Source organism: Pygocentrus nattereri, chromosome 6, assembly GCF_015220715.1.
Source record: "Pygocentrus nattereri isolate fPygNat1 chromosome 6, fPygNat1.pri, whole genome shotgun sequence".
Lineage (NCBI taxonomy): Eukaryota > Metazoa > Chordata > Actinopteri > Characiformes > Serrasalmidae > Pygocentrus > Pygocentrus nattereri.
In genome coordinates this window covers 34,018,392-34,041,857 of record NC_051216.1, presented here as the reverse complement: position 1 = coordinate 34,041,857, position 23,466 = coordinate 34,018,392, and the positions used below count along the sequence as shown (strand labels likewise).

The window sequence follows — 23,466 nt, the reverse complement described above, 5'->3', positions numbered from 1 at the left end:
CTAAATAAACAGAAACACCGGTGTTTTTTTTTTTCTGCCAGTTTTGGTCGTCTACCAGGTCTTGCATGGTTGTTCGGAGTTTCATTTACTCTTTTAAGTTCTTGGAGTTCTTCTCCTTTTTTGCTTATTTTCTGATTAACTGCCATTTGGTTGTTAACATCAGAATCATCTCTGATCTTTGTGCAGCACTGTAGAATTATACTTTACACTTCAGGTTGTTTGAACATGGTGTTGGTTATGGACAGACTGTGGCGAGCATAGAACTCCAATAACAAAACACCACTCGGGTTCAGATCGGAGAGGCCGTTCCTCCCAATCACACCCTTCCAGGTCTCACTGTCATTGCCCACGTGAGCGTTGAAGTCACCCAGCAAGACAATGGAGTCCCTACAGGGTCTCCAAGAAGGCCTGGTGCTCCGAACTGCTGTTCGGTGCATAAGCACAGACAACAGTCAGAGCCCATTCCCCAACCCAAAGGCACAGGGAAATAACTCTCTTGTCCACCGGAGAAAACCCCAACATACAGGTGCTGAGCCGGAGAGCTATGAGTGAGCCCACTCCTGCCCAACGCCTCTCACCCTGGACAACTCCAGAATGGAATAAAGTCCAACCACTCTCAAGAGACTCTGTTCCAGAGCCATTTGTTGAGGTGAGCCCAACTATATATAGTTGGTATCTCTCAGCCTCATACACTAGCTCGGGCTTTTTCCCTGCCAGAGAGTGTGCATAAGTACACATGGCATCAGGACACCTTAGGTCGCAGTTAGTTGATCGACTTCGAAGTTGCATCATCGGATTTGCGACCATGTGTTTTGGACACCCGGGTGAAGAGAGGAGCGGAGCTGTCAACTGATCACCTAGTGGTGAGTTGTATCAGATGGTGGGTGAAAATGCCGGACAGACCTGGAAGACCCAAACATGTTGTGAGGGTTTGTTGGGAACATCTGGCAGAGGAACCTACCAGAAAGATCTTCAACTCCCACATCCAACAAAGCTTCGACTGCATACCGAGGGAGGCCGGTGACATCGAGTCCGAGTGGGCCCTGTTCCGTGCCTCCATTGTCAATGCAGCAGATCAGAGCTGTGGCCGCAAGGTTGTAGGTGCCTGTCGTGACGGCAGTCCAAAAAACCCATCGGTGGACACCTTGGGTAAAGGAAGCTGTCGAGCTTGGTAAAGTCCTTTCGGGCCTGGTTGGCTTGTGAGGCTCTGGAGGCAAAAGATAGGTACTGAAGGGCCAAGCAGGTTGCGGCTTTGACGGTGAGGGGCTTGTTGTTACAGGCCATTCAGTCCCTGTACAAACGGAGCAGAAGCTTGGTTTGTATAGCCGGCAGTAAGTCAGATTGGTTGGACTCTGCCAGGGCTGTCCGTTGTCACCGATTCTGTTCATAACTTTTATTGACAGTATTTCTCAGAATAGCCAAGTGGCGGAGGGTGTCTGGTATGGTGGCCTTAGGATTTCACATCTGCTTTTTGCGGATAATGTGGTCCTGTTGGCGTCATCAGGCCCGCACCTCCAGCTTTCTCTGGACCAGTTTGCAGCTGAGTGTGAAGCGCCTGGGATGAAAATCAGCACCTCTAAATCTGAGACCATGGTCCTCAATCAGAAATGGTTGGAATGCTCTGTCCAGGTCGGGAGTGAATTCATGCCCCAAGTAGAGGAGTTTAAATATCTTGGGATTTTGTTCACGACTGAAGGAAGGATAGAGCGAGAGGTTGACAGGCGGACTGGTGCGGCGTCTGTAGTAATGCAGACCCGATACTCTATAATGCAGACCTTGACTGTCATGGTGAAGAGGGAGATGAGCCAGAAGGCGAAGCCGTCAATTTACCGGTCAATCTACCGGTCAATCTACGTTCCGACTCTCACCTATGATCACAAGCTTTGGGTACTGACCGTAAGAACGAGATCGTGGATACATGAGACCGAATTGAGCTTTCTCCGCAGGGTCGCCAGGCTCTCCCTAAGAGATAGGGTGAAAAGCTTGGTGAGCTTCGGGCATGTGGTAAGGATGGCCTCTGGACGCCGCCCTAGGGAGGTATTCCAGACATGTCCAACTGGGAGCAGACCCAGGGGAAGACCCAAGACACGTCGGAGGGATTAGATAGATAGATAGATAGATAGATAGATAGATAGATAGATAGATAGATAGATAGATAGATAGATAGATACTTTATTGATCCCGAAGGAAATTTAGGCATCCAGCCGCAACAACACAATACAGTAGGATACATATTCAACATCTATGAAACACAGAACAATAGAAAATATATAAGGGTATAAGAACTTTCTGTACAAGGTAAAGAACTATCTGTAGATGGAGCAGTGCAGTAGATTTTTCTAACAGCCAATAAATAAATTCACAGAGCAAAGTGCAAGGTGCAAATGATATTGGTTATAAAAGTGACTGATGTGCCATAGAATTATAGAATTATTAATATGTACATGTAAAAATATAGTGCTGTAAAGTGAATATGTGAATATATGAGTGCCACACCATGAGTAAATGTACTTGAGTGTAAGAGAGGTTGGGGAAGTGTAATTGTGAATAAATAATTAAGCGGTTGAGTAGTTGAATAATGTCCATGTAGTGTGACTGGGTTAAACTCAGTCAGCAGCAGCCTCCCTTCCCCGATGGGAGGAATTGAAGAGTCTGATGGCTCTCGGAATGAATGATCTTCTGAGTCTGTCCGTTGTGCAGCTCTGTGACAGCAGTCTGCCACTGAACACACTCCTCTGCTTCATGATGATGGTATGAAGTGGGTGACTATCATTGTTCATGATAGAAAGCAGTTTATCCAAAGTCCTCCTGTCTGCTATTGTTACCAGAGAGTCCAGCTCCACTCCCACCACTGCCCCGGCCCCCCTGACCAGCTTGTCCAGCCTTGATGCATCTCTTCTCTTCATGTTGCCTCCCCAGCAGACCACAGCGTAGAAGAGAATGCTGACCACGATTGAGTGGTAGAACATCTGCAGAAGCTTCTTACAGATGTTAAAGGACCGCAGTCTCCTCAGGAAATAGAGCTGACTCTGTCCTTTCCTGTACAGGGTGTCCGTGTTTGTTGACCAGTCCAGTTTGTTGTCCAGATGCAGACCAAGGTACTTGTAGGTCTTGACCGTCTCCACATCAACCCCCTCAATGGAGACTGGCTGCAGGGGTAGTCCAGACCTACGAAAGTCCACCACCAACTCCTTGGTCTTGGATATGTTCAACTGCAGTTGGTTCAGTCGACACCAAGCAACAAATTCCTCCACCTGTCTCCTGTACTCCTCCTCCTGATCACCCTTGACACATCCAACGATGGCAGTGTCATCCGAGAATTTCTGCAGATGGCACATCTCAGAGTTGTGCTGGAAGTCTGATGTGTAGAGGGTGAAGAGGAAGGGGGAGAGCACAGTCCCCTGTGGTGCTCCAGTGCTGCTGACAACAGTCTCAGATGTACCGTCAGTCAGCCTCACGTACTGTGGTCTGCAGGTGAGATCCACTGCACCAGGTGAGGATCCACCTGCATCTTCACCAGCTTGTCTCTGAGAAGTGGGGGCTGGATGGTACTAAAAGCACTGGAGAAATCAAAAAACATGATTCTCACAGCGCTATTCCCCTTGTCCAGATGAGAGTAGGTTCGGTGGAGGAGGTAGGTGATGGTGTCCTCGACACCAATCCTCTCCCTATAGGCAAACTGCAGAGGGTCCAGTGCATGCTGTACCTGGGGTCTGAGAAGAGGGAGAAGCAGTCGCTCCATGGTCTTCATAATGTGGGACGTCAACGCAACTGGCCTGTAGTCGTTGAGCTCACTGGGGTGAGGTTTCTTGGGAACAGGGACCAGGCATGAGGTTTTCCACAGCGTGGGAACCCTCCCCAGCTGCAGGCTCATGTTGAAGATGTTCGACAAGGGTAACCCAAGTTCAGAGGCGCAAGCCTTAAGAAGTCTCGGGCTCACCTTGTCAGGTCCAGCTGTCTTCCTAGAGCGGAGTCTCCTCAGCACCCCTGAATTATTATTCTGGATTATATCTCTCGACTGTCTTGGGAACGCCTCGGTATCCCTCCGGAAGAGCTGGAGGGGGTGGTGGGGGAGAGGGAGGCCTGGGCCTCTTTACTTAGGCTGCTGCCCCCGCAACCTGGACTCGGATAAGTGGATGACGATGGATGGATGGACTTCAGGTTGTCTTTTGTTGTTGCTCAGATGAATCAAATCCATGATAATCCCCTAGGGATCTGAATGTAATCTTGAATGTAGGTCAGAGGCAGCATTGTGCATAGACAGAGATATAGAGTGATAAGAAAGTAGCCGATATAAATAATGTCTCAATCTGTTTTCCCCAGTATGTTGTGGGTATCCTTAGTATTTAAGTAACACTGAATAGCTGTGTGCATCACAAAACAGCCTGTAAAGAACAACAACCTGTGTGTAGGAACTGTATAAACTGCAAGTAGCTAATCATATGTCAGCCTCATTATGACATTGTATATTTTATCATTCAATCATTCATCATCTAACCCACTTATCCTCCTGGGTCATGGAGGGATACTGTAGCCTATCCCAGCGCTCATTGTGCAGAAGGCAGGAAACGCCCTGGACAGGTTGCCAGTCCATCACAGGGCAGAGTCTATATTATCATTATTATCATTTCTGATAATATCATATCTTTCCTAAATAGTTTATTTTTGCAAACACTCAATATACACAGTAAACTCGTTGGCACAGTGGTGCAGTGGGTAGCAAGAAGGGCCTGGGTTTGATTCCCAGCCGGGCAACTAGGGTCCTTCCTGTGTGGAGTTTGCATGTTTTCCCTGTGTCAGTGTTGGTTTCTTCCGGGTGCTCCAGTTTCTTCCCACAGTCCAAAGACATGCGTTCAGGCTATATGGACATGCTAAATTGCCCCTTGGTATGATTGTGTGTGTGTATGTGGATGTATATGTCTGTCTGTCTTTCTGTCTGCCCTGCGATGGACTGGTGGCTTGTCCAGAGTGTGTCCAGCCTTCTGCCTATTGACTGCTGGGATAGGCTCCAGCGCTCCCCTGCGTCCCAGAAGGATACATGGTTTAGATGATGTGTGTGTGTGTAGTATACTCATAGTTTTAATGGTTCATTGTGTCTGTTTCAAATTATTCACCAACTTCAGAGAAATAAACATCATGTTATGTGAATATCATGAAAAATGTGTTCATATATCATGGTGTAAATTTTTGCTAACTTATGTGTGCGTCCCCGCTGCTCTGGGGGCAGAGAGTTAAACCAGAGATCGGCAGAGTCTCTGAACTAATCAGCAACAAAAGGTACCATGCGGTTAATATTAACACTTATTATTCTCCAGTCAGAGGCTATTTTAACAGAAACCCTGGTGTAGGTAATGCAGGCTGTAGCTCAGCTCTTCCCTATGGAGCAGAGTTTTTATGAGCCTTGAGGTGCTGTCTCAGCAGAGCTGTGGAGGCAGCTCTAGAGTTGGAGGCAGATGTCAGAAAGTGCTCCTGTGATTAGCATGCTCCCTCTCTCTCCTCTCTGTGCAGTACTCCACTGTCAGCCTTTGATGTGTCCATTTCGACGATGCTGTCATGATGCCTTGTGCTGTCTAAAGGGCAGTAGGCCAGTCTATGAAAACAAACATAGCGCTCTTCTAACATCAACAGTGAGAACACAAATACATAGCAGACATACAGTTGATGCTTAGAACCAAACCTATGCTTATTTATTTATTTCTCTCACTCTAAGATGGGATGTGGTCTAAAATTCTTATTTTTTATCCCTCTTTGTGAGCTAATTTAATAGCACACAGATGTTTCATATGAATACTTTTTTTTATTTTCATGTAGTATTTTCACATTTCATGTAGTTTTTGAGTAAATTATGTGTACAGAGCAGAAAAGCACAGCATCTCTTGTAAGTCTTGTAAATATCATGAAAACCTTTGTTGTTATGTATGTGATCTTATTTGTTTGGTTATAGGTAAATATCTAAGTCAAATGTTGCAACAAGTGCAGTGCAACAAGTTTAGGGATATCTGCTCTTAGATTTAAAATCTAATTCTTTAGAATGAGATTTTCAGGTAAATTGAGCTCTGCTGATTGTTCTAGCACAGTTTTAACAATAAACTGTCTTAAAGCTGGAATCAATGTAGCCTGTATCTAACTCACCCTTTAATACTGCAGATTGATGCACAGATTGGTGGTCGCTGCAAAACAGACAATTGTATAGCCGAGCTAGTAGTTAACAGAAAAGATGAAGTGAGATTTAAGATGAACGTCAATATTTTGGAGGCGAATGGACTTATTTGCATTCATCAGCACTCCAGCTGCTTTCCTGCATGCAATCTGCAACAAGAAACTGTCAAACACTGAAAAGTCGCAAAGCTGAAGTCAGGTTCTCATTCGTCCATTTCTTGTTCCACCTTAAATGGTACAGCGGTTACATTCTGGCGCATCAGCCACCATTTAAGGTGGAAAGGGAAAATTCGATCAAGAAGCTGCAAATGAGAAGCTGAATTCAGACTCATAAAAAGTTGAACATTGAGAGACATTTTAAAAGAAATGATTTCACTTTGGAGGAAAAGTTTCCTGATGGAGAAAAGTGGCTATAGCTGAGCTAAAGCTTAAAGCAGAGCAAAGTAAATTGGCATTTGGGTTTAAATTATGATTATATAAGCACATACTGAGACATATTTACAGCCAAGATGGTAAAATGGACATAAAATGTGGCTCTCAAGGTGATTTGATTTTGTTGAAAGGACAAAACGGCTCTTCTTAGCATTTGGGTTGCAGACTCCTGACCTTGGGATTGTATGGCTGTTCATTTTTATTGCACAAGCCTAATTTTAAAAGTTGTTGATTGGTTCTCATTGCCATAGTGAAATAAGTAAATTGGCAACAATGAAACAAATGAAAAAGCTCATTATCATGTTTTTAAGCTCTTCAGTTTGTCCCATTAAAAAAACCTTTTCTGTTCCTAAGTTATTGAAGAATTTAGTTTGAAGCTATGTCACTTTACTTCCAATGAGTTTGTTTTTGATGCACACACATTGATGAACTGCACTATTTTATTATTATGACTAAATAATAGGGATATTTGTTTTTTTATTTATGGCTTAATTCTTTCGATTTACAATTTCATAAACTGTTGGCCTACATCATATCTCTATATAGCCTTGTGCATGCATGTAAGTTGCTACTGGCTGACAGCTAATATACGCGAAGAAGCCAAAACAAATTGTTGAGCCAGGAAAAAACGATAACAGGGATCAAAATATGATCCAAGTAAAATGACTTAATGCAAAATAAAAAGTAAAATTACTTAATTACTTAAAAATTACTTAATTACTTAATTAGCTTAATGCAGCAAAACCATTGCATGTGATATGTGGAGAGCAGCTAACAAATGAGGCCATGAAGCCTTCCAGTCACTTCACCATTTGGAGACAAGACATTCCTCAACAATGGAAAAAGCGTAGGCTAATCTTGTGTCTCATGGCATTCCCCTCCAGCCCCAAACTGGTCAGTCAAAACTGCTGTGGGCTGTAGTTTGCACTTTAGAAAATGTGAGAAACCCTGGACTAGTCTGTAAAACTCCTACTAGAAACACCCTGCAAACTGCACAGTTCATTCAAATGCTCCCTGAATTCACACAATACAATAGAGTGATTGAAATGTAAGGCATAATTATAGTGGAATGGTCTTTTAAGAGCATGCTGACCTATAAAAGCTCCTGTATGTCAGTCCTGTGCTATTTAGACCTGCAGTATTTACATAGTCTCCCACTGAGCGAGCTGTTCCGCACCGTTTTATTGAATAAGCATGGTGGGGTGGCATCCATACACAGCTGACATTTTCTATAGCCTTGCCTATGAGCCTACACATTCTGTAGCATATCCATGAGATACACTGTGTGTGTGTGTGTGTGTGTGTGTGTGTGTGTGTGTGTGTGTGTGTGTGTGTGTGTGTTGGAGTAAAGGTCAGTGCACTGCCACATGCTCCCTCTGCCTGACAGACTCTGCTTTACCATGCAAGCTTTCTGGCTCTCGACCATCTAACAAAACAACCTGTGACTTTAACTGCCTCTGGCAACATCTCACACACACACACTCACAAACTGACACACACCCAAAGACAATGTAAATATAACCTTAATGTTTCCTCCTTCCTGTTTGTCCCATTCTATGTGATTTTTTTCTTTCCTTCTCAAACTGATTTTTAAACAATGATCATGTAACTGGGGATGTGCATTCCAACTATTTCCAAATAAATTAATAGCTCCAATATTGGAAACTTCTGTTTTTTTACAATAGTTTTTGTTCATACGATTTTCGGATGTTTATAGAGGTGCCAGTAACAGTCAAATTTGTACTTTTTCCTACTTCACTTTTTCCCCCTCAATAAGTCTTTTTGTGCAATAATTCTGATTAAAATGATGAAAATATTGTGTCCTGGCCTGATATAAAATGGGCCTTGTTTCGGTGAATAAGTTAATTGTATGACCTCTCTCAGTAGAGTGGGGGTTAGAAATCCTGGATATTAAGGCCAGCCAACTTATGACCATAATACAAGCCTTGTTAATGTTATTGTATCACCCTCAGTCCAAAGGGCCAGAGCATGTAAGCAGAGATATTGTGTTGGGCCTGACATGCTTTATACTTCTTTGACTGATGGATAAGATATAGGCTACTGATCTACTGATGTCCTCTTTTCCCCACCCAGACATATTTCATTATGGTTGTATTAATACGGCTTCACATTAGTGAAGTTCAGTCAGCTGTCGTCCTTCTGATTAAGCTGAGATTCTCCAGATCAGCACAGTCTCTAATGAGTCTCATTGCATACAGGTGAAATATATTAGGGTACAGATTTAAACGCAACAATAAAAGGTAAATTTGTGGGGTGAATGTTCTGAAATGTTTGACCTTGAAAGACGATTTAAGTCAAAACTATGTTCTGTTACCATTTACTGTATGTCATTCATGTGCTATATTTTACAGTGATTTGAGAAAAAAGTGTTGCCTAATAAAAGCAGAGACTAACTATCTCTTTTTTCCTTCTTTCTTCTCTCTTTCTCTCTGTCAATAGATCCCCAGCTCAAGGGTATAGTGACCAGGTTATATTGCAGGCAGGGATACTACTTGCAAATGAACCCAGATGGATCTCTTGATGGGACCAAGGATGACAGCAGTAATTCTTGTAAGTTCATTTCACTCACTTTATTGTGCCTGAATTTACATTAATGCAGCAAACATATTAGCAGTTTAATGATGCACATATTTTAGGTTTGATTGTTTAGTTTAAGATCTCTTTTGATTTTTGATGTTTTATATGTTGAAATTATCTTTATTTTATAGAGCCATGATTATATATATAGAGAGAGAGACCCTCAGAAAGGGACAGAGTGTTGTCTCAGTGATGACATTTTGCTACACTATTTCACATTTTTTTCTGTTTTCTTAATACAAGACCCTTATTATATAGATGTATTTTAGCAGTAGCAGTGTTCAACATTTACAGTTGTATGCAAAGGTTTGAACACCCAAGTCAGATCACACGTTCTGTGGATTGCACAGTCCATATTTTATTTTTTTCCCCAATATCTAAGATGCAGCAAATAAACAGTAATTGCACATTAAATGTGCAGAGATGTATTTTAACAAGGATTTGACTTGAGATTTATATACACCTGAATTTAAAGACCAAGAATTCTGCTTCACATGTAAATGCTTACATTTTTTCTCATATTGATAATGTCCAGAAATGTAAGACCCTCCCCCTTCTTTGTTTATTTCTTTAGATATGCTTCAGATATATTATTGGTAGAAGACGGGTAGAAGAATTATTATATGCATACAAATAATTTGCTTTCACAAACTGAATGTGGACATATTAGACCTCATTTACCATTTATGATGCAGTATGAATGCATGCAGAAGTTAGTGTGAAAAATAATTAAATGAAAATCGCATCTGAAATCCCTGTCATTTTGCATTGTAGCCTATGCCCAGTTTTATAAATACAGTAAGTGGATTAAAGACTGTCTTTTTAAATGAAGTCATTTGTATGTTCTCAGAGTCCATCCTCATTGCAGTCAGACTCTCTGCTTACAATTTGTTGGCTAATTAAATGAATCATGAGAAATTTATGATTTTTGATCAGTTTCAAATGTCAGTACAAGTATAATTAAGAAAGAGTTTCACTTACTGACTGCAAAAGCTGTCAGTACTGAATACATTTGTTGGAAACACACTGCTCAAAAAAATAAATGGAACACTCAAATAACACATCCTAGATCTGAATGAATGAAATATTCTCATTGAATACTTTGTTCTGTTGAATGTGCTGACAACAAAATCACACAAAAATCATCAATGGAAATCAAATTTATTAACCAATGGAGGCCTGGATTTGGAGTCACACACAGTGGAAAAACACTCTACAGGCTAATCCAACTTTGATGTAATGTCCTTAAAACAAGTCAAAATGAGGCTCAGTGTTATGTGTGGCCTTCACGTGCCTGTATGACCTCCCTAAAACGCCTGGGCATGCTCCTAATGAGGTGGCGGATGGTCTCCTGAGGGATCTCCTCCCAGACCTGGACTAAAGCATCTGCCAACTCCTGGACAGTCTGTGGTGCAACGTGGCGTTGGTGGATGGAGTGAGACATGATGTCCTAGATGTGCTCAATCAGATTCAGGTCTGGGGAACGGACCGGCCAGTCCATAGCTTCAATGCCTTCATCTTGCAGGAACTGCTGACACACTCCAGCCACATGAGGTCTAGCATTGTCCTGCATTTGGAGGAAACCAGGGCCAACCGCACCAGCATATGGTCTCACAAGGGGTCTGAGGATCTCATCTCAGTGCCTAATGGCAGTCAGGCTACCTCTGGCGAGCAATGCCACCCCACACCATTACTGACCCACTACCAAACCGGTCATGCTGAAGGATGTTGCAGGCAGCAGATCGCTCTCCACGGCATCTCCAGACTCTGTCCCGTCTGTCACATGTGCTCAGTGTGAAACTGCTTTCATCTGTGAAGAGCACAGGGTGAATTTGCCAATCCTGGTGTTCTCTGGCAAATGCCGAGCGTCCTGCACGGTGTTGGGCTGTGAGCACAACCCCCATCTGTGGACTTCGGGCCCTCATACCATCCTCATGGAGTCGGTTTCTAACCGTTTGTGCAGACACATGCACATTTGTGGCCTGCTGGAGGTCATTTTGCAGGGCTCTGGCAGTGCTCCTCCTGTTCCTCCTTGCACAAAGGCGGAGGTAGCGGTTCTGCTGCTGGGTTGTTGCCCTCCTACGGCCTCCTCCATGTCTCCTGGTGTACTGGCCTGTCTCCTGGTAGCGCCTCCAGCCTCTGGACACTACGCTGACAGACACAGCAAACCTTCTTGCCACAGCTCGCTTTGATGTGCCATCCTGGATGAGCTGTACTACCTGAGCCACTTGTGTGGGTTGTAGAGTCCGTCTCATGCTACCACGAGTGTGAAAGCACCACCAACATTCAAAAGTGACCAAAACATCAGCCAGAAAGCAGTGAGGTACTGAGAAGTGGTCTGTGGTCCCCACCTGCAGAACCACTCCTTTATTGAGTGTGTCTTGCTAATTGCCAAAAATTCCACCTGTTGTCTGTTCCATTTGCACAACAGCATGTGAAACTGATTGTCAATCAGTGTTGCTTCCTAAGTGGACAGTTTGATTTCACAGAAGTTTGATTTATTTGGAGTTATATTGTGTTGTTTAAGTGTTCAGTATTTTATTTTACTAGTTAAATGCATCCTGAAAACATCCACGTTACCGTATCGCACAGAGATTTGACTAACTTAAAAATTTGAAAATAAGAAAGTAGTGTACAATGTGCAAAAAGTTTTAGTAACACAGTCAGTGCTTAGTAGCGCCCCCTTTGATATTAAGCCCAGCTAGGACTTTCTAGGTCGGGTTTCAGTGCTTTACAAATCAGAAATCTGTCAGCTTGAGTTTCCTGAAATAGTTCATTGTGGATTTAATGTGTGGTTTGGATGATTATCCTGTTGTGGACAATTTCTTCACTTGCTCTGTTACAGCTGTGTCCAAAATTTGCTAATATTTAGTGGAATCCAATTTCCATTTATCCTTGGACACTTGCTTCTGTACAACCATAAAGTATAATAGATGTTTCACAATTGGCGAGGTGTTCTTTTCATCAAATGCTGCTTCCTTTTTTTGTCTTCTTATTCTTTTTTAGTGATAGTGGCCAAAGAGTTCAATTTGCATCAGCTCACAGCAGTTATTTCCAAAATGCCTCTGTGTAGATGATTATGCATAGATGATTTGCATACTTCACGATGAGGTTGCAGGCTGTGTTTTCTTCTGATGACTTCCATGCAGATCATGTTTTTGCAAACACAGAATGGTGCACCATCCCTCTTGTGCCAGCTTAAATCTTCTGCAGGTCCTTTGCTGTCATATGCAGGTTTTGCTTTGTATTTCTGTCCAGTAAATGTTTGCACCTATTGCAATTATTATTATTATTATTATTATTATTATTGTTCTTGTTCTTGTTATTATATATTATAAAGTTATATTAAGTTTACTACAGAGCTTATATTTGCCACAAAATACAGAATGTATAAAAATATAAAAACTTGGCTAGGAGTGCCCAAACATATAACTGTGTATGCTCCAGCATCAAACTGAAGAAGAAATATTTGGATACCAGACATATCTTGGCTGATCAGCTACATCTGGGTGCATGGCAAAATGTGTAAATTTGATTTTTTGCTGAAGCATTCCTTTAAATAAATAAGAGAAGTCTTTCATTGACTGTACAGGAATGATTCAGTAACTCCCTGTAGTTGGTGTTGATGAAATGGTAGTAAGATCATCCCTGAGGAGAAGTATGCATATGTGTGTGTGTGTGTGTGTGTATGCAAGGAAGTGGCACAGGAAGGAGTGGCATATTAATAGCATGTACAGAGCCTGTTTCTCTACTGCTTCAGGCTAGCTGCTTAATTTGATTTCAGTTGATTGCAGAAAGAGTGACATACAGAGAGTATTGTGTGAGTCACACAAAGACCTACACCGGCACACAGGCATAAACATGGGCAGTTCGCCTCAGCATGTATAGATGGTATATTCAGCTAATGAAAGAGTTGGTAATGAGATGATGAGCTGAATGGGGACTTCTATAGGAGTGAAAATGTGAGACCGTGGCTTCCCTGGACTCCTGCGTTATACCCCCAATATAGATTAGAGCCTTTTCATGGATATATAAGAAAGGATTATTTTTATGTAAGCCAAACTGTCAAAATGTAACATTTTTATTGTTTAAATGTTGCTTTGTCATGGTTCTGGAAAAATAGTGATGATTTTTCTAAAATTTCTTTAGACAAAGTGGAGAAATTAAATACTTCAGACCCCCATAAAATCATAGTAATTAATCACAGCATCAGAGACAGTTCCTGTCTTTAGTTCAGTTGCAGATAAAGATCAAATCAGAGCACAGCGTGTGACTTTACTGAGATCTCTACTAAAACTTGAGACGACATGTGAAGTTAAGGGGGTCTTTGCAACATCCGAATAGCAGATTTAAACAAGTCTCTTGTATTTATGTCTGTTCTCATTGTTGACTAGGAGAAAATAAAAGAAATGCATACAGTACTGTGTGAAAGTTTTAGGCGTCTAAGGAAATTTTAAAACAATTTACCTCAAAAGTGAGTTCATCACAATATACATTAGAATAAAGTCATATTCATAATGCAAATAAACATAAAAACAATAAAAAGTAACAAGAATTTCTTGGGTCCATATTTTTCCTTGACACCTTCACAGCCGCCACAGAGTAATATCATCAATTACATCATGAGCACAATTTAATGAAGCACTGATTTTAACTACACACACACACACACACACACACACACACACACATATATATATATATATATATATAAATCATTATTAATTAATATTCAATACATTTTGTTTATTCAAATATTAACACAGCAAATAAACATAAACTACACAAATAAATATATTTTGAAAATGCGTCTTGCGTGCCTAAATCTTTTGCACAGTACTGTGTGTATGTGTGTGTGTGTGTGTGTGTGTGTGTGTGTGTGTGTGTGTGTGTGTATATATATATATATATATATATATATATATATATATATATATTTTTTTTTTTTTTTTCTTTCCCCTAAGAGAATAATAAATGTACTGCTGTTCACAGATCTCAGAAAAAAAAGATAAATGGGGACACCTTTGAAAAGACTTAAAATGGCACTTTAGCTAAGATGGAAATTGAAAATATTGTTACATCTATTGAAAAACATGTCTACTTAACCCCTACAGCTCTGCCACAGCAGTGTCTAGAGTGAAATTTTGTAGTTTAAAGAAGGAAATCTTGTTCTTATGATGTGTTCCAAAGGAGGAAGGAATTTTGGAAAAACTACAACTTGTTCGGGACAGTTTTTTTTTGTAACACTTAATTTTGGTCTTTGTAGTCCTTTGTAGATGATTAATAAACTTTCCACAGATTATCAGTAACAAATCAAAAACATATCAGTGAAGTAGCAGTGAAGCAGTGAAGACACTGAAGTAAATATCTTGAAAATGTTCTGTTGATATATAGGTTCTGGTTGGTGCTGGCAAGCCAGACTCACTTCCATCAGATCAGTATTTTTTATCATCAGTAGTTATGCTAGCCGTCAGGATTTTTTTATTGCTGTTGGTGTGGTTCCCAAAGACTATATGATATGTTGTGCATGTTGGTTATTGTAGTAAAAAATAGTATATATACTCAGTCAGCTGTTTAGAGGAGCCTATGGTTGTTGATTATTACCACAAAGTTTGAAAAGTCAGAGAATTGATCACTATCTGGACCTGTCATCAGATGAAAATTCCTTATGGCAGTTTCTAACCTGCCTAATCAGTCCTGCATAACAAGTCAATTTAAGGCCTTACAAGGTAATTAAGTGATCAGACTTCAAAACTAGAATGATGTTTTTGCACAAAAACATTCAGAATATGAATTCTGTCAAACCAATGAGGCTGAGAGATGCAGTATAACATTCTGTGCTACGGAGTATTACATTACATAAAAAATAATATGTTAAGTGGTAGTGTTAGCCCAGAATGCCCCTTTTCAAAATTATATTCAAATATTGTGTAAAAATGATCCATCAAGTTTTATTTCTTAATGTAAGAGAAACCAGTAAGAGAATTTTAAACATGTATTATCATCAAGCAAACTGGAAAAACATCAATTCATAAAAACGGTAAGATCTTATTTTAGAACCTAGTTTGATCAGTGAATCATGACAGCCCTACTATATAAACACAGTTCAGAATTTCTTCTCACAGTCAGTCAAAGCACTTCCAGCTGGGCCACTTGCATTTCACTACAGCAGCACCGTGGTACTCTTAGCTGGGCTTTCCTGACATCAGTCAGCCACGTGAGCTGGAAGCCGATAGCAGTTACCCATGAGTTCACTCTGCTGCAGGTATGAATAAGCTGTACAGACGCGCTTACTCTCCCCGCCAGACCTGCCATTCTTCAGCTGCACAAACAATAGCCGTTACCTAACAAGCCCAGAGAGCACGCTCCACCAACAAAAGATCCTTTAAATCTGCCATGCACCACTGCTGCCTCCAATTACTTCCTTGTAACAGCCCACCCCTGCCTTACTGCTCCAGGATCTGGCGGGGTACAGGAGATACCCACTGGGAGATCAGAGAAGTGAGTCAGCATTGTGCAGAATGGTTTAAAGCACATTGGTGTTTGGGGTGTTGCTGACAGTTCAGTCGAGCTGTAGTGATATGGATCGTAAATGGCTGGCAGTGGAATGCCAGTGTTTGTGTAAAAGGAGCGGGTTAGAATAATTATGGTGCTGTGCCAAATCCAGTGAGGCCCCGTCATTTTCTCAACATGAGTATTGAATTGTAGGCTGGAAACATTGAGGGAAGCTATGTGTTAAGCATTAATACAGTGCCAGGTTAGTTCAAGCGATTATTTGACAGACATATTTTTATGACAATGTATGGGCAGAAGGGAACCCTCAGGGCTTTCTAGGCCTTTAATGATTTCTGGGAGCTAAAAAATACATGTCTGATTTTTTTAGTTAATTTGTGTTCAGTAGAATTTAAACTCTGCGTGTGTTACAGTACTCATGCCAATGTTAGGATTTAGATGGAAACAAGAGTACTAAAATCTTGAAACACCCAGTGGAAAATTGGCCAATCAGGAACTGTTTTCTCAGTGGTATCTAGGCAGATAGATATAGCTAAGCAACCTGTCCAATTCATTAAAACTGAAAGAGCTGAAGAGAATGCCTAAAGCATTATCAGCAATGTTGTGAAGTGACAGAGGAATCAGGAACAAGGAATTGATTTACTGTTGGCTTAGTACTAGGGAATCACAGGAATCCATTAGGGGCACTAGCAGAAGTTAGCACAATCATAGAGGTTTTTCTGATATTAAGCTAATAGCTGGAATTGAAGGCGTAGCTCTAATATTCATGGTTTGCTGTGTATGGGCAACCCTCAGAAGTAGGGCTGAGTATTTACAATACAATATTGTATTTTACAGTACAATATTTTATCAGCTTTACAATATGATATTTTTCACAATATGGTTTGATACATTGCTATACATGGTGATAAGATGTGAAGACAAGACACACCCACCACGTCCCATATACCTGAAACTTCTTAAATTAGTACTCAGCCATGTTTGCTACAAGGCCAATCTAGCTAACAAGTAGGCAATGAAAGTTTATGATGCAAACTTCACCATAAACTCCAGACACCAAACACTGCTTTGACTAATTGACCACATTTAGGGTCAGGGGAAAAGATAATGCAAATTTGACTTTTTGCCAAGCTATTGATTTCATATTGTTTTGTGCTCTAACCATGTGATGAGCACTATCTACGCAACAACTTTGCTCTTTTTGTTTCCCTACAGCATTGTTCAATCTCATCCCTGTGGGCCTCCGAGTTGTTGCTATTCAGTCCGTGAAGACAGGGTTATACATCGCCATGAATGGAGAAGGCCATCTGTACACATCAGTGAGTACCCAAAAACATCACGAGAGCAGCATGCCTTCTGGTTAAGGTCAACATCAGAATCACAATGCTTGGGTTATCTATGCTTTTGTTTGTTTTCTTTGTTTCAAGCTTCTTTTTCTTTGTCTGAGGTTTGGCAAGCAATTCAAATACCAGCTTTTTTAGAGCTATACTGAAATGGTTATTTGTTTCCGTCTTTCTTTCATGTGCTCAGAATAAGAAACTCATTTCATGCAACTGGTGACTTTTTTAATTTATAAAGCGCCATGAATGTGTGACATGGACAGCTGAATCACATTAACACTTTCTCAAATGCCACAGCATCAGTCAGAGACCCAGTTGAAGCCACTGCTGTGAGACTCAAAGGGAATTCAACTGATCATTCAAAATGTTGGTATAATTCAGTCATTAAGATGTAAACAGTCATTCTGAGTGGTTAGATGTGGAATGGTTTATTGTAGAGAAACAAAGATTTCTTTACAGTTTTGCTGATTTTTCTATTTTTCTATACAACACCCTACCTGTACCTCTCCAGCACAGATGTATATAATGCTAAATCATTATCTCAGAGCTATCATCAATTAGAGTCTTAGACATCACGCAGCATATTTGCATGTAGTGACTTTCAATGAGGGAGCTTTTAGAGACATTATATGCTTCAGATATCTGGATTGTATCAGCACCACTGTGAACCATTCTGACTCTAGAATTTCACATCAAAGCACTTAGAATGTCTTTGTGTACATCAACAACATACTACAGGTCCAGGACTGGGAACCACTGCTCTAGAAGCAATATTATTTGTGCTGATATATAGCTTCATAAGGTGTAGGATGATAGTAAAGATTAATAGTAAAACTTTGAATCTCTTTACAGTTACAGTTAGTTACTGTTTTATTGGTAGTGCTTTTCTATAGAGATTTTCAAGCAGTTGGTGTGCAGTTGAATGTTGTTGACTAGACAGGTATAAAGCTCCCCAGCACTGAGCTGTAGCAGTGGAACTATGTCCTTTAAGTGATGGAGCTCCATCTAATATCTGTGGGATGCGTTGGAGTGCCAGAACTAATCATCCAACATTAGTAATTTACCTCACTAAAGCTTTTGTGGCTAAATGCAATCAAATCCTCATAATAATGTTGCAACATCTAGTGCAAAGCCTTCTTTGAAGAGTAGAGGCTCTTACTGCAGCACAAGGTAACTTTCTATTAATACCATTGTTTTGAGAAGAAACATTGGGTGAGCTGGTGTCTACAAACTTGGAAATATAGTGGTGTCATGAAGTGCTTCACACAATGTAAAGGAGTCAAGTGCAAGTTTAATTCCAGGTTCAAAGTACTGTAGATAACAAGCAGAGGGTCAGAAATCCAGAAAGGCAGGCCACAAACAGCAATAAAATTCAAAGGGGGCAAGTCCAAGAGAGTAGTCGATAACAAAGTGCAAGGTCAAAATATCAGAAAATCGAATCAGAAATATAAACGCTCAGAATTGCAGACAAACCAAACAAGACTTTGCAATAACCATTATATACACAAAATGGCCAACATAAAAGGTCAGAGGGTCAAGAGACCATCTAATATTCTGGAGACAGCGACCTCCAGTGGCGGGGAGGATAATGGCAGGCGGCATATTTAACAAGTGTAAGTAGATACTACCAGTCTACCAGTCACTCCCCAGTCCATAAACTACCTGTTTTAAAATAATTTAGCTCCATTCATTTAAGCTGAAGTTAAAAGGAGTGTTTCAGCCTGGCCTGCTTTTTTGAATGAGACACAATACAGGTCAGCCAGTCAGAACAGAGCTTATTTACATGTATCAGTCTTAAAGGGACAGTAACAAAAGTAGTCTGTTCAGTTCTAAGAGAGAAAGAGGTTGAAAAATGGTCATGTAAAATTAATTCTGACCCTTCTAGGCATATAAAACCACACTAAAGTCATTTACAGAGATTGTTGAGGCTTTACCTGGAAACTAAAGTCTTACACAGTGACTCTCTCTCTCTCTCTCTTTGCATGCTAATCAACTCTAAAGATATGCCCCCGCACTCTCTCTCTCTCTCTCTCTCTCTCTCTCTCTCTCTCTCTCTCTCTCTCTCCCTCTCTCCCTCCCTTCTTCCTTCTCTTTGTTCTCCCTGCCTTGTGAATGAGTCAAGTAATGGCTGAGAATTCTCACCTCCTTTATTCTTCGCTCTGGACTCCGTTTGGAGCATCTGTTATTGTCCCTCTTTCCTCCAAGAATGTGCCGCAATCATTTGATCCCAACATCCATTAGGCGCCCATCGCTCATTATAAGCAATTTCAGTGCACTTACCCAGTAAATGCTCGCAGCGTCTAACATATTTTCAGGTGCCATTGTGTCAAATATGAATTCTGCCCTTTAATTTATACATTTTCGACATACATATGTAGTTCGTTGAATCTGGATGCAAAGATATGCTCTTACATGTTGATCTTTTAAAATATATCCCCAAAATCATGTATTGCATGTTTTAAAGGTGATTTTATATGTTGTAAAAATATATTATTTAATAAATAAATATGCATTTTAAGTGTTGGCAGTTACATTTCATTGTAAGATTGTTATATGAATGTTTTTAGATAATTTAACCTACTTTTAGACTTTAAAGTAATCTTGTAAAATCTTACAATTATATGGTGTATAATTTAGCTTTAGTTTTAAGAAATAATGCTTCAAGTCAAATAATCCAGTGCAGTAAGATATTTATTTATTTTATTATTTATTTATTTATATGATATTATATCTTATTATTATTGTTAAGTGAAAATGTTTCGAAATACATTGCATCATCTTTGTTCTGTATCATCTAATATTCTTACAACAGTGTTGTAGCAGAAACCTTTAAAGTGGCTGTCAACTCGACTGAAAAATGCAAAGATATCATTGTCAGATTTTTAAAAAATAAGCTAGAAATGCTCAACTTCTCTGCCTGATCAGGACATAGTGGGTCTTTCAGACCACAAAGTGATTGACAGTGGCGAGAACCATGTGGCAGCAGGCTTTTTTGCTTTATAAAGCTTTTATTTTCTGGCAGAAGTCAGACTTTGAATCAGTATGAGATTATAGAAGTAAAGTTACCTTCAGTAGTGTGATGGTAACTCTGGTGGTACAGTCGTCCTTCCATACTCAAACACATATAAAATGCAAGAATCTCTCAGATAAAATGGCCAACATTGTTTTGTAAACATTACAGAAGCCTACAGCTAAAAGCATAAACAGGTTTTCAAAAAAAAAGAGTTGATAGGGCTTTTACACTGACCAATGCCAGCCTGTTTGTCATATCAAATTGGTCCACAATTCATTAATATTCAAAGAGATGGCTGGAAATCCTCCCGTGATTGAACTGGAAGCAAATTCACTCCCAGTTCTGTCACTTGCTCTCTGCTTTATTTGGCCATAAAATTAATGACATTTGATAGTGTAGGATCAATTGTAGTTCCTCAGCCATAATCAGTCAAACACAAATGAAGCCAATAGAATAGCCTACTTTGATTTGTGGGGCTCCTTTCTTTCTCACAAGCGTGTGTGAGAGAGGGTGATGGTCCCATAGAATAGAGTGCAGAATTCCATTAAAGCGCTTTGCTTAGCCTTCTTGTCTTTTGTCTGCAAGGCCTTTTTTTGTGCAGTACTACGAGTGACCCAGTGAGATCAAAAATGACGGCAAGACTTTGCACAATGGTCTGATTGCAGAGAAGAGTTTGGTCCAGGCTTTTGTTCGAAGGCCATAAGCTACAGTCTCATTTTCTCTCGGCGATGCTCATAGGATGATTCACCCAGTGGAATAATAATCAAGGTCGTTTTCTGGATGACTGCAGGTGTGACAGTCGTGTAATTATACAAATTACATGCATATATACAAATTATATGCAGATCTTGAGACTTTTAGAGCTCAGCAAATTCTGTCTCTCTTGCACGCTATAACAAATATAGTAAGGTCCACTTATTGTTTCAGTGTGATAAAGGTTGGCAATATGGTCAAAATATAATAGAACAGTATTTGAGGACATTTTCAAAATATGTGTGTAACACATGTATCAGAATATTTTGTTTTTTCTTCTGATAAATTGGAGCAGATACATCATCAGAAAAATGGGTACATTTTTTAATCATCAAGACCAAAAGTGGTCTTAAGGTTCAACTGTGTACCTTATGTTTTTTCCAAGGTATTAATTTGTACCTTCTTCATTTATAGTCAAGACCGGGTGTGTGTGCAGTGAATTGCAATGTAATGAATGCAATTGCTATCGAATATGGTACAATTACATTACCTAAAGTTACTGAAGATGTACCCTTTAGGATATCATACCTAGCTGGGCTAGTGAATATCAGAGGCCCATCTCAGTTCACTGTCAGAATGTTTTGGGGCATCCTCCCCAAGTTTTTTAAAGCCTGTTTTATGTAATGTGAGAAACTAGATACAGGAATTCAGCATTGATTGTTGAGATGACTTCAAAATCATAAAAACAAGAAAATTCTGCTTGTAATAGAAAACAGAGATGTTTCTTCAATAATGCCATAATTAATTACCTCTTCACATTTCCTCTCACCACATCAGCCATGTCTTTTACACATCTACTCAGTAATGTGCACTTACAGAGGAACTGTTTATTTCTTAATGTTTTTCTATATCTTACAAATACTTTGACTGGCTAAAACAAACACTTGCATCTGGGTAATCTAATCTAATAAACATTTTAGATGGCTGCTACCCCGACCCAAGGCGGATTTTCATTACATAATATTGGGTTTGTTTTCCTGTGATTGATTTTTTGATGCCATATATTTGCCCTTTTTACCACATTTTCTCTCTTGTAGTCTCTCTCTCTCTCTCTCTCTCTCTCTCTCTCTCTCTCTCTCTCTCTCTCTCTCTCTCTCTCTCGCCTCAAGGCTGATTAAAAATTATTCGGGGCTACAGCCCAAGAAGCCAAGGCCGGGCAACACCCCTGGCAAGGGGTACCACCCAAGTGACAATTTAGTACTTTTTTTTTCTGTGGACAATGATAGCTTTTTATCCCTGTTTCACATGCTGTGCAGTAGAGTTGTTACAGTGGGTTTTTTTTTTTCAAAATACTTTTTAAAATGTATTTGCATCTATTCCTGTTGATGAATTCCTTATATCTGCCTGTTTTAGTTAAGACCCCCTCTGTCTCTGCTCCTCCTGAACGTACTGCTATAGCAGCCTGCTCATTTCGGCATGCGCAGGGGTCGTGGACTTCTTAGTTTAAGTAGATTAGCTTAGCAGTCTGTGCCCATTATAAAATAGGCTACATCACACAAAATGGCTACCAAACAAATTGAAAAGGTGATTTTATTGTTCATAAATAAAGCAAACAACAACTTTGTAAACATCCAACCACTACATCATTCGGAATAAAGCGACTGTGTATTTTATACAGATTTTAGCATAGTTAGCTAATAGCCATGTAATGTTTGATGCACCGATGTTAGCAAAGTTAGCTGCTTGCACACTGCTGGTCAGCTGTGCTGGTGAGAGACTTGCCAGTTTGTTTCAGCTTAAGGTATCACTGGGCTGGATTTTATGGAAAGTCATTCTGAAAAATGTTAGATGTATATAAAATGCATAGTTTTTTGTTTCAGAAACATCCACAGTTTACCAAAGTCAACCCCATGCTGTTGCACAATGGCCTAGAGATATCTCACAAGAATATTGTCTTCTATTTAGGGCAATAATTTTAATTTGGTAGGAGATATGTACAAAGATATTTTACACTTGAAGTCTTTACCTCAAAAAAAAGAAAATGTTCTGCTCAAGTGATAAAGAAATTGTTCAAATCTATTGGACAATGGTGTTGTCAACGTACTATGTTAAATTCAAAGCATGTATAAGTGGTGATTTTATAATACCTTTCCTTGTATTTTCACCATCTTCTCGTATGTAAATGTTACTGTGAAAGATTTCAAAAACAGTCAGACTGTAACACCCCTACTTGACAGCACCGCAGCCAGTTAAACAGGAACTGTTATGGTCTCTTGGACTCGTGGCACTGTTGGGATTTGAACTTGCAGTCTCCCTAAAACCTCAGACAGCTCCAGCTCTTGAGAGTCCTGAGCAAACCTCATTTTGATGAAACATGTAGTTGGTTATTTCCCTTAAAGTACTGATGAAACGCTCCATATATTCAGAAAACAATGACATAATTTACTGTGATAACAACATCATATAGCCAGATCACCCATCCCAACAATCCAAACAGTTCATGTTACTGTATAAAAGTCTTCATTTATTTAACTTCACTGCAAAAAATTATATTTTGGAAAGTGACATCTAGTCACTATATGTAATATTTCTCATTTTTAAATTATTGCAAGAATATTTATTTATAGATGTTTTATACTTATTTTAAGTCATTTTTTAAATTAAATTCTTATTAAGATATAATTCTTATATTATATATTTTATATAAGATGATTTCAC

General features: G+C 39.9%; 1 protein-coding gene across 3 annotated transcripts in view; it reads left to right on the top strand.

The window, feature by feature from the left end:
* The window catches only part of fgf14 (fibroblast growth factor 14), a 260,260-nt gene that overhangs the window by 173,465 nt on the left and 63,329 nt on the right, over positions 1 to 23,466 (top strand). For all 3 annotated transcript variants that reach the window (XM_037539300.1, XM_017720926.2, XM_017720925.2), the window contains exons 2-3: positions 9,052 to 9,162; positions 16,918 to 17,021. In XM_037539300.1, coding sequence (XP_037395197.1) covers positions 9,052 to 9,162; positions 16,918 to 17,021 — 215 coding nt within the window. The remainder of the gene's footprint in view (positions 1 to 9,051; positions 9,163 to 16,917; positions 17,022 to 23,466) is intronic.